We start from the raw sequence: 11,213 nt of genomic DNA, 5'->3' as shown, positions 1-11,213 counted from the left end.
AAAGGAAAGGAAAGGAAAGGCCGTCCCAGGGTTTGACCACCCTCTTGGTATAAAGAAATGCTTCCTAATGTCCGATCTAAACCTCCCCGGGTGCAGCTTTGAACCATTCCCATGCGTCCTATCACTGGATACCAGGGACAAGAGATCATCTTCTTTTCCTGACTTTCCTTTCCCTGCTGCCGGAGGGTTTATTGTGCCCCTGCATCTCATCCCATCGCACATAATGGACCAGCGTCTCAAAAGCCACTGGGACCTTCCCGGAGTGGAGGCACGCCGGAGGGAAACAGCACATCTGGCTTCACAGATGGATGAGTCGAGTCCTTGGGTCCTGCTGCGGCTGGAGGTGTCGATGGACACCACGATGCTCCCGCTCCTGCGGGAGAGGATGGCGTGGCCCAGGGGACACCCCGAGTACGGCGTGCATAGATTCTGCAGGATTTCAGGCACGGCTGGGGGCTTCACCGACTCCTGGCGCTGCCGTCCTGTCCCCCAGCAGGCACCAGGCATCCTCTGCCGGTCCCCAGCGCAGGACAGGGCTCCGGCGGGACACGCCACCAGCCTACAGCGAAGCTGGGACAGGAACTGGCAAAGGACAGAGACATCTTGAGGTCCTTGGGAAGGGACTAATAATTCCAATTGCCCCCGAGGAGAGAGAAATACAGGAGGATGACTTGAGCTTAGTGGATTGTCTGAGGCGTCTCAGGGGATCATCAGATACTTCCACTCCCTTTTTGTCCTGAGGTGACAAGTTTTCCTTCCCATTCACAGAAATGCAAAGTAGTTCATTCACAGTAGTAATAAGGACAGTGTCCTTTGTAAGACAGCCAGCTAGCGAACCCTCCGAGCTGCTTTACAGCAAAACAATTGCAGATGAAATGACAAAACCCACCCCAGATGAGCACCAGCCAGATCGGTATCAAATGCTGAACAAGCTCATGTGTAGCGAAAGCAGATTCACCAGCTCATTTCCCTGCCAGCGGCTGGCTGGGACCTACGAAGAGTTTCTTTAAGATCAGAAATACAGCCAGAACAGAGCAAATGTGAGATGGAAGACCGAAGTGACAGCTGCCCGGGCTCTTGGTGCACGCTCGGCTGCCCTGCCATCCAGCACACGTCCGTCCGCAAGAGATGCAAAAACCGGAGGCTGCAGAAAACCAGGGATGCGCTGGATGGACTGGCTGGGACAGACCTTTACCTGGATGGAGCAGGGAGCAGATCACAGCCCGAAACAGGGAAGCAAAGGGCTCTTCTGCAGTGCTTTTATGCTAGTATGGCTAATAGGGAGAGAATTAGCTCTATAAATGTGTAATCCTGCTGAGGTCCCGACCCCAGCAGTGTCCTGTGCCACCGAGATCCACAAGCCAATTACGTACCGTGCCGCGTAGGCTCCCTTTCATCACTTTTCAGTCTTTCTGCATTTCAGATTTACTGGATGTCCTTGTGTTTGGTGGAGAAGAGGGCAAACTGGAGCCTGTCATGTACCTTCTTCCCCATTCAGCAGCACATCATTCTGCCTGCAGCAGGGGGGAAGGAGACTGATGGGCAGGCATCAAAGCCACCGGCTCTGTCACATTTTCTTCCCACAAAAAAAAAAAAAAAGCAATGGCATCATTTGGAGCCCGGCCCACAGTCTCAGGTCTCTTTCCCACACCCGAAATGGGCAGCAGCGCCTTTCCCCAGGCCCTTGGTCTCCTCTCAGGGTGGGTGTGTGATGCCATGAGCCCTCCAAGTGAACGTCCCTGCGGGTCGGCAGCCAAGCGAGCATCGCAGACACCGGCAAAACCCCATCCCCACCGGAGACGTGTGCCAGCACGCTGGGTCGTGAGCGCGGCTGCCTTTCAGAGACCTGTCCTGTGCTTTGCACTGAACTTTTTACCGGCTCGCGAAAAGCACAGCGATAAAAGCAGAGCACTGTGAATAGCTGCGCTCCGCCGCTCCTCTGCCCATCAGCCGGGGCCAACCCACGCCTCGCACGGGGGCCGTTAGGAGGTTTAATGAGCTGGTGGGGAGATGCCGCATGCCCAGTTAGATGTCGGGTGTTGTTATGCTCCCGCGTGGCTCTCGGGGACCGGGGGGGGGTCACCGCTCGCTGAGCATCAAAGTTTTGCCAAGCCAATCTGTATGGTTGGACGGTGGGCGTCTGGAGCGGTTGGGTGCCGGGAATTAACATGCGAGCGATGAACGTGGTCAGGACACGGCACTTTGCTAATATCCTGCTTTGTCTAGCTCCAATGCTGGCATTTCATCCCAAAATATGCCCCCGTGCATCCCCCCAGGAGTGGACTTCTTGGAGATGCTGCACATCCCCCAGCGCCACGCAAGTGCCTGCATTAAAAGCTTAATAAAAATAGCTTGTTAACGGGATGCGTTGCCATCGCCGGTGGCTTGCGAGCTTGCTGCCGATCTCTGTGCCTCAAATGCAGCAAGGCCAAGTAATTACGGGATGGGGGCTGCAAGGTCTCGACAGTCTAATTTCTATTAATTATAGCCCGCGCGTGATCCAGTCGCAGCGGAAAGAGGAGACGGGGAGATGGTAAATCATTGCAGGGGCTGAGGAGGGAACAGAAGATGCTGAAAGATGCTGAGGAGTGGTACCAGCTCTGCACCCGGGGCAGGCGGGGGGCTGGAGAAGGGGATGTGACCCCAGCCCCAAACTGGGTGGATTATTTGGGTGGTTTGTAACCGGCGGGGAAGGAGGACAATGTTTCTGTGTACAGAGCGGAGGGCCAGGAAAAGTATTCATGGACCAAAGGGGGTGTATGGGAATTGAGGCGATGCTCGCAGTGGCTGTGACCTGTGGCCATGGTGGAAGCTGGGCTGTCACCGCAGCGTGGGGCCATGCGTGAGGACGCAGAGGGGCTGGAGGGGAGCGTACGAGCAGGGAGGTGCTGCCTGAGCTACCAAAACCCCCCTAAATGTGGAGGGGGGCAAGGAGGAGACCACGCCGGCCCTGCAGTCCTGTCCCTCCACTGGCTCCAGCGATTTCCTACTGCTTTAGGAGCCAATTAAAAACTCAAAGCCAATGTCCTCGCTTTCCCCGTGACTGGCAGGGCTCCCATTTGGTGCACAGCACAACCCTCATGGCCCGGCCGCCGCAGTGGGGGGACACGGGGGGGGGCCAGCCTCCTTCACCCTCCACTTTTTGGAGTCCTGCCCAGCTGTCGGCGGGCGCCTGCCAATGCCCCTTGCGTGACGACCACCGCTTCCCATCAAGCTAATCAGAGCCCGTTTCTCAGTAAGTCGTTATAAATCCTGTTACGATCCCTCCTCTGCTAGGTAATAACGGTGGGCGCGAGACGTGCATTGGCGTAAAGCCACCCACGCCAGCGTTTGTCTGTGCTAGCAGTGGGATGGACATGTCGGGCATCGGACCCTCGCCAATCCATCCCCCAAGACTGTCTGAGGATGAGGCGGGTTGAACCAGAAATGTAAGGAAAAAACCTGCAGCTGCATCCAAAGAGGGGTGTGCTGCTGGCTGGCAGGTGTGCGCCTCCGCGCCGGTGGTACCCAAGCCTCTCCAGGAGAAGATGTTCCTGCTGGGGATGGACGGGCCCACAGCCCGAAATTCCCATTAGGAATACCGCTGCAGAGAAATACTGTGAGCTGGAGAGAAGCAGGGTACGGCCGAGCAGTGAGAGCATCCAACCTGGCTGCGCTGGGGAAGGAGCTGGGGAAGGGCTGGGGGATGCGCTGGGGGCATTGTCCGGCTGCAGGGGCAGTGCCACCCATTTTTTGGCGCTGCTGAGTCGGCAGAAGCAGGGGGGATGTGGGATGGCCGTGGGGATTGTGCCCGCTGGCTGACAGTGCGCATAAAGAGTTTGCTTTGAGCGCTGCCTTCGAAAGCAATCCCGCTCCCTGCGCGGCGAGCAAGCATCCTTTCCTCCCCCTCCCAGTTTGCCAGCGTCCTTCTGGGACTGGGCAGGCCCCGCAAACTGGTCTGGGGGGACCGGACACAGCCTTTGGGGATGCAGCGCTGTTCACTGATGCTCAGCCGGGCTGTTCCTAAAATACACAACCCGTCCCCAAAGAAGCATCTCTGATGGACAGCTCAGCTCCTGCAAAAGGGCCTGGGGGAGGCTGGGGGGGGGGGGGGCGCTTCCCCCCCCCCCCGCCTGTGGCTCAGTGGTGGTTGCTCTCGTGTGTAACGTGGAGGGAACATGTCCTGGACCTGGTGGAGACACGTCTGTGAAGGTGCCAGGGCCACCCGTGAAAGATGGTGGGAGAGTACAGGTGGGAGCTGTCACCCTCATCCCCTTCTGCGGTGACACAGGGGGACTGCCTGTGCTCAGCCCAGAGAGAAGGACCTCATCACCCAAGGTAGCATATAAATAATCCCCCCTCCCTGCCTGCGTTGTGGCCTCGGGGACCGCATATATGTTGAGGGACACACAGGGAGTGGAAGGGCCACCTCTGCCGCCAGTGACGCTCAATGGGAGATGCTCAACCTCACCTGCTATGTGAAATTTCTTAGGAGCCCACCATCCACATCTGCTTGAGGACTCACCAGGAGCAAGTCAGCTCAGTGGGGCTGAGCCTCGGGGACCCTGGTCACCCACAGCCACTGCCGGGACCCCTGATGGCCAACTCACCAGGAGCAAGTCAGCTCAGTGGGGCTGAGCCTCGGGGACCCTGGTCACCCACAGCCACTGCCGGGACCCCTGGATGGCCAACATGGGGTCCCACCAGCCACGGTGTCTCTTCCCACTCCTGAGGGCCTTGGAGAAGATGTGTCCCCTTGATCCCACGCTTGAGGCCATGTCAAGGGGGGAGCTCCTGGCTGCAGAAGTGGAGCCGGTGGTGCCTTGGCTCGGAGCCCAGGCAGACCTCAGCCTCTCGCTTCCCGACGCTTTGCTGCGAATCCGGGAAGTTTCTCCGAACAAGAGTGCACTTCATTTAAAAGCTAATCTGCAGTCACTCCATCATCAGGACAGGCCTGACGTGCTGGGATTTTTTGTTGTCATAGTTTCAACCCCCCCAGTTGCAAAGCGAGTGGTCCCCAGAAGACGATGCCGGGGGGATTTATTAGCTAAGGTAATGCAAGCAGCAGCCCATCATATTTATTGTGATAAATGGCACAATATCCAGAGCACTCCTTTGCTGGAGGATTTGCCCAGGAGCTCATCTTTATTCAGACGCTGCCCCGCCAGAGATGAGATTGTCTTTTCAGACGTGCTGAGCTGGTATCTCTGATAGGAAGACAAGGAACAAGCCCTCCTGCATTGCACTTCCCTCCCGTGTCTGGGGAGCAGGGACTTCCCGAGGAGCCCAGGTCCCGGGTTCTGCCTCCTCCACCGGCCCCGGGGACCGCGGGCGCCTCACAGTGGGCTCCTGCAGCCAAAGCATGGAGCTCTTGTAGAAGTCAGGCCCTGCTCATGGCCTTGGAAATACAAAGTTCCTGCAGCTGAATGACCACAGGTGCCCAAAGATAAGGTGGGGAGAGAGACAGTGATGCTATCACCTCCGCTGTCAGCTACCGTGCAGGATGGACTCAACCCCTTATCAGCCATCAGGGAATCCACATGGGATAGCAGCTTCTTGGAAATAAGCCTTTCTGTGCTGTTGAGATGCTCGGCGAATCCGAGAGCGCAACTGTGCTGCTGGCTGAGCAAACGGGTTTTATTTTTCCCCAGCAGCAAACAACTCGGATGCAATTCCTGATGGTGTGTGGGGGAGAAGGGGGTCAGGGTTGGGCCATGGGGCCACTGCAGGTGAGAGGTTGGAGCTTCCCAGCCTGGCTGTCTCCTGCCACCCTTGCTGGGAAGGAGAAGGTGCTGTTAACTCTGACTGCCGAAGCCGAAACGTGGGCGATGCTGCAGTGGCATCCTCTTAGCACCTTAATTGGCTCGGATCGGTCGGTAATAAGTGGCCCCCGCAAGATGTATTTATTTTATAACACATTTAACTAATGGCATTTGCATAAATGGGAATTAAAAGAGAAAGAGCTAGAAGATGAACGTGAGGGTTCAGATGGACTCTGGGAAGATCTTCCTGGGGTTAGCAGGAGGGACAGGGATGAGGCACTGGTGGGTACCTGCACACGGGCATGCGGCTGGTCCGTGCTCACTGTCTGTGCCCTCTGGGCATGGGTTGAGGAGATTTTGGGGCAAATGTCCAGGATGAGCAGTTTGCAACCTCTGTGAAGCACCCGTGTATGCTTCTAGCTCGAGTGCGGTAACTGGGTACAATTTGGTGCGGGGGCCAAAGAATGTGGTGCTCACAGGCACCAAATGAGGGTGCCTGCGAGGTCTGGCAGAGGAGCTGGGTCAGGGGGAAGTACATGTTACAGATGTGTTGTGTGTGGGTCCGCGTCTCTGAACAGGGACCTTGGGGAGAAGAGAGCATCCCCGCTCCTGGGGCCATCTTTAATCTGGTACATGCCGGGTGAAATTCTCCTCTTCCGACACTTCCCATTCTCCGGGCAGCCTCCTGCCAGGATCTCTGGTGTGTCTGTGGGAGCGTTGCAACCCCCCATCCTCCCTTCTCCCCCAGGTCTCCAGCAGCTGTGACTACGTCTTTGTCAGCGGGAAGGAGTCGCGGGGCTCCATGAGTGCCCGGGTCACCTTCACCTACGAGCACCTCTCTGCCCCGCTGGAGATGACGGTGTGGGTGCCCAAACTGCCACTGCACATCGAGCTCTCGGACGCCCGGCTGAGCCAAGTGAAGGGCTGGAGGGTGCCCATCCTGCCGGACAGGAGGTGGGTGCTTTGGGGCCACTGCGCCTGGGGTCTGTCCAGCCTGGAGAAGGCAAGATGAAGGTGGTAGTGAGGGTCTAATTGCTTTGTTCAGCTACTTAATGATGGGGTTTTAAAGATGGTGGAGCCAGAGTCATCTCAGGGGTCCTAGTGAAAAGGTGAGAGATCATGGACACAGGTTGCATGTTTGTATGGAAGGAGGAAAATTTCACAATGAGGGTGGTCAAACGCTGGAACTGGTGGGGGACATCTATCCTTGGCAATGGTCAAAACTCTAAAGTTAGCCCTGCTTTGAGGTCTAGAGACCTCCAGGTGTCCATCCCAACCTGAGATATCGTGTCCTCTCGGCTGGTTAGAGGGCAGAGATACCAGTGACCCCCCTCGCCAAGTTCTGCTAAAGCCCTCGAAGACCTCATGCGCAACAGGCATCTTTTTGCCCAGGAGCCACTAGTTTTTTCCCATGCTTGGGGAGACCCTGCGTTTTTCCCTGCCTGGCCACCCCTCTCCTTTCCTGGGGTGGGCTGAAGAGCAGTGGCAGGGGGGAGCTTGGTGACGCTGCCCACCCACTGCCCCATCCTGCAGGTCAGTGCGGGACAGCGAGCACGAGGAGGATGAAGAGGAGCGGAAGCAGAGCCGGGGCTGTGCCCTGCAGTACCAGCACGCCACGCTGCAGGTCTTCACCCAGTTCCACACCACAGCAGCGGAGGGCACGGGGCAGGTGGTCACCATGCTGGGGCCCGACTGGCTGGTGGAGGTCACCGACCTGGTCAGCGACTTCATGCGCGTGGATGACCCGCGGGTGGCTCACATGGTGGACAGTTTCACGCTGGCCGGGAGGGAGCCGGGCACCACGCTCTTCAAGGTACCCCCCGGCCACCTTTGCCCCCCTCCGCAGGTTTGGCTGGGGGTGGCAGGCGGTGATGGGCACCCTCATCCCCTGCAGGTAGTCTCCCCGCTCATGGAGGCAGTGCTGGGCGAGACACTGGTGACAGTGGCGGAGGAGAAGGTCAGCATCACGGACCTGAAGGCCCAGGTGGTCTCCAGCCTCTCGCTGTCCTCCACCCCAGCCCCGGCAATAGCCACACCATCATTGCCCGGACGTCCGTGCAGCAGACCCTCAGCTTCTTCAAGCAGGTGAGGCCAGGGGGGTGCACTCGGGCTTGGGGGGCCTGGTGGGGGACTTGGGGTGGGATGAGGGCTCCATCTGCAAACCTCGCCTCCCAAATCCTGCCCACAGTCATCCCAGGCCCCCACAGCACCCGCTGTCTTCCAGACACCCTAGTGACTCCCAAAGCACCCCAGAAACCTTCACGCAGACCTATGAACCAGCCCTGCCCAGCCTGGGGACAGGACACAACCATGGGGAGGGACAAAGGGGTCTGGAAGAAATCCTATACAGTTCCCAGCTCAGCTCTGGTAGCCACATCTGGCACCTCTGGGGCTGGGATTTGGAGAGAGCCTGGTCAAGCATGGGGAAAACTGAGGGAAGAAGAGGCAAAAGGGAGAAACTAGGTGATAGTTGGAAGGAACAAGATGGATGATGGAGGGATAAAGGGTGAATTGGATGGAGAGTAGGATGCAAAGGAGGAGGGATGGACAAACGGGTGCAGGTGGGACTGGCATCGTGCTGGGCAACCGGTGCCTGTGTTGGTCCCGCAGGAAGCGCTCCTGAGCCTGTGGATTTCCTACAGCGATGGCACCACAGCCCCCCTCTCCCTCTATGACCCCAAGGACTACAACCTGGTGGTGAGCAGCCTGGATGAGAAGGTGGTCTCGGTGACCCAGGACCGGGCATTCCCCTTGGTGGTGGCAGAGAGCGAGGGCGCAGGGGAGCTGCTGCGGGCCGAGCTGGTCATCTGCGAGAGCTGCCAGAAGACCAAGCGCAAGAGTGTGCTCTTCACAGCCTTGGCCAGCGTGCGGGTCCACTTTGGGTCTGAGGAGGACCCGACCTATGACTACGACCATGTGTCCAGCAAGCCAGGGCTGGCAGAGACGGGGGCGAGCACCACCCTGCGGGCAGAGGTGGAGAGGAAAGCAGAGCCGAGCGAGGACAGTAGGATGTCCAGTGCGTCTCACCCCACCGAGGACTTCCCCACCATCCCCACTGGCTTCGTCCAAGTGACCAGGGGCCTGACGGACCTGGAGATAGGCATGTATGCCCTCCTGGGCGTCTTCTGTCTGGCCATCTTGGTCTTCCTCATCAACTGCATTGTCTTTGTGCTGAAATACCGGCACAAACGCATCCCACCTGAAGGCCAGACCAACATGGACCATTCCCACCACTGGGTCTTCTTGGGCAATGGGCAGCCCTTGCGGGCTCACAATGACCTCTCCCCCCAGCCCGAGAGCCCCGGGAACCCCCTGGAAAATGTCCAGACCTGCTGCCATGGGGACCACCACAGCAGCGGGAGCTCGCAGACCAGCGTGCAGAGCCAGGTCCATGGTCGCGGGGACGGTTCCTCGGGGGGCTCCACGCGGGATCAGAGCGAGGACCCACTCAACTCTCCCACCTCCAAACGGAAGCGGGTGAAGTTCACCACCTTCGCCACGCTGCCCTCCGATGAGCTGGCCTACAACTCCATCCCCATCGCTGATGAGGAGGACTTGGAGTGGGTCTGCCAGGACATGGGGCTGCAAGACCCTGAAGAGCTTCACAACTACATCCGCAGAATCAAAGAGATCGCTTAACGCAGGGGCAGAGGGGACAGGGCGGGAGGGAGGGGACTGCCATGCTGTGCCACGCCATGCCATGCCGTGCCACACCACGCCCTGCCACACCACGCTGGCTGCTTCCCCGGGGCTGGAGACCCAAATTTGGCTCTCTGTTGCGCGTTCCTTCTTCCACACATTTCACGTCCTCCTCACCCCCTTGGAAGGCACTCCCGGGGGCCTGTTTTCTTTTCTTGCCCTTTAGCGTCTGGTTTTCCCAGGGGAGGCATCAGCGCACGCGCAGCCCCCCAGCCCGCTGGCCCATGGCCAGGGGGAAGCAAGGGAGGTGAGCTGCGGGGCAGGCGATGGATGGGGTCAAAACCTTGGTGTGCATGTCCAATGGCGAACAAGGCAGGACGATGCTACGGGTCCTGCTGTGCAGGGGGTGGAAGAGGGAAGATGTCCCGGTCCCCCCAGGAGCCCATCGGGGAGGTGGTGGGTGGGGGCTTCCTGACGGCAATGTCTGCTGCCTTCACTGCACTCAGTTGCACAATTTTGGTGGTGAATCCTGTTTCAGGGATTCACTGCCCCACGGCTGTTGGGGTGTTGGGGAGCTCCCCCATCCAGAGCCTGCTGCCCCACGCTGTGGGCGATGCTGGGTGAGGCAGGAGGGGAGGGCGACTGCTGGGGGGCTGGAGACTCATGGCCACAGCTCTGGGGCACTGCTGTCCCCATCGCCCACTGCATCCCAGCCCCAAATGCCAGGCTTGCCCCGCTCCCTTTGGCATAGGCCCTGCGGGATGGTAACAGTAATGTTTGCCACAGGAGCATCCCTTGGGGACCACGGGCAGCTGCCTGTGTCACCTCCCCCCAGCTGCCTGGGAAGGGCTGTGGCCCCCAGGCAGGGGCAGTTTGGGGGTGGCCAGCAAGCTTGCTTGCCTGTGAGCTTGCCTGCCCTTGCCTCTCCCCCTGTTCCCAGCTGTGGAACTGGTGCTGGGCCCCCCCCACCCCAGCAGCCCTGCTGGGACCTCCAGGGGCCAGGTGCCTGGATGCAGCTCTGGGGCTGGGAGGTGGTGCAGGGGCTTCCCACTGCCCCGGGGGTCCAAGCCTGGGTGGGGACACCCACAACCAAACTTGGCCTGGGGCTCCCAGTGCCAGCCCATTTCCGCTAGTTCCAGCCTAGCAGGGATGCCAGGAGCCAGGCTTAGCCTCCGTGGTGCCTTCTGACTGCCATAACCCAATGCCTCCCCTGTCACCCTGTGCTGGCTGGTGGCAGCTCCCAGCCCCCCCAGCCCAGGGCCACCCCACCTCCCAGCCCAGCACAGAGCATCCTCAGCCAGGTTAACCCTGCGGTACCAGGGCTGGCAGGCTGGGGGTCCCAGCCTGTGCAGTCATACCCATGGGCACTGAGCGCGTGGGGACAGGGACCCCCCCCCCACCCCCTGGCATCACCTGGTGGAGGGGGGAGGTGGAGCTGGCAGCGGATTATTTCTGGATCGGAAGTTACCCACCACTGTGTCTCTTTTTTTTTTTTTTTTTCTTAAATAAAAGACCAGAAAAGAAAAAAAAAACAATGAAACAAAAAGTCGAAACCAAAAGGCATTGCAGCACTGTGATGGGCCGTATCTCTGCTGCGGTGCCTGGGGCGGGTGCTCCCAGCAGTTTGGGGGTCAGCCCCGGTGGGCACGGGGTCTGCTGGGGGGAGGACACACACTGCCAGGGTTCTGGGGGCATGGCTCAGCTTTGACCCCCACCTAAGCTCTGAGCACTTTGGGGTCAAAGCTGTGGATTTGGGGCTCCTTCCTCCAAAATCCTCCCCTCTTGGGCAGCCTGATCAAAGACCGGCAATGCTGCAGCCCCATCCTCGCTGGC

At 59.1% G+C, this 11,213-nt stretch overlaps 2 protein-coding genes across 2 annotated transcripts in view; one reads left to right on the top strand and one right to left on the bottom strand.

The window, feature by feature from the left end:
- Positions 1-507, bottom strand: part of RTN4RL1 (reticulon 4 receptor like 1) — a 10,594-nt gene extending 10,087 nt beyond the window's left edge. The window contains exon 1 of the mRNA XM_009287526.1: positions 254-507. Coding sequence (XP_009285801.1) covers positions 254-507 — 254 coding nt within the window. The remainder of the gene's footprint in view (positions 1-253) is intronic.
- Positions 508-5,949: 5,442 nt separating this feature from the next.
- TMEM132E (transmembrane protein 132E) lies at positions 5,950-9,380 on the top strand. The gene is given in 6 exon segments (XM_009287514.1): positions 5,950-6,023; positions 6,423-6,695; positions 7,275-7,554; positions 7,636-7,744; positions 7,747-7,826; positions 8,352-9,380. Coding segments are annotated over 6 exon segments (1,845 nt in total).
- The last annotated feature ends 1,833 nt before the right edge of the window (positions 9,381-11,213 follow it).

Source organism: Aptenodytes forsteri, unplaced genomic scaffold (assembly GCF_000699145.1).
Source record: "Aptenodytes forsteri isolate BGI_AS27 unplaced genomic scaffold, ASM69914v1 Scaffold188, whole genome shotgun sequence".
In the NCBI taxonomy this organism is placed as follows: Eukaryota; Metazoa; Chordata; class Aves; order Sphenisciformes; family Spheniscidae; genus Aptenodytes; species Aptenodytes forsteri.
Note: the sequence above shows the minus strand (reverse complement) of the source record. Positions and strands in the feature narration are given on the sequence as shown.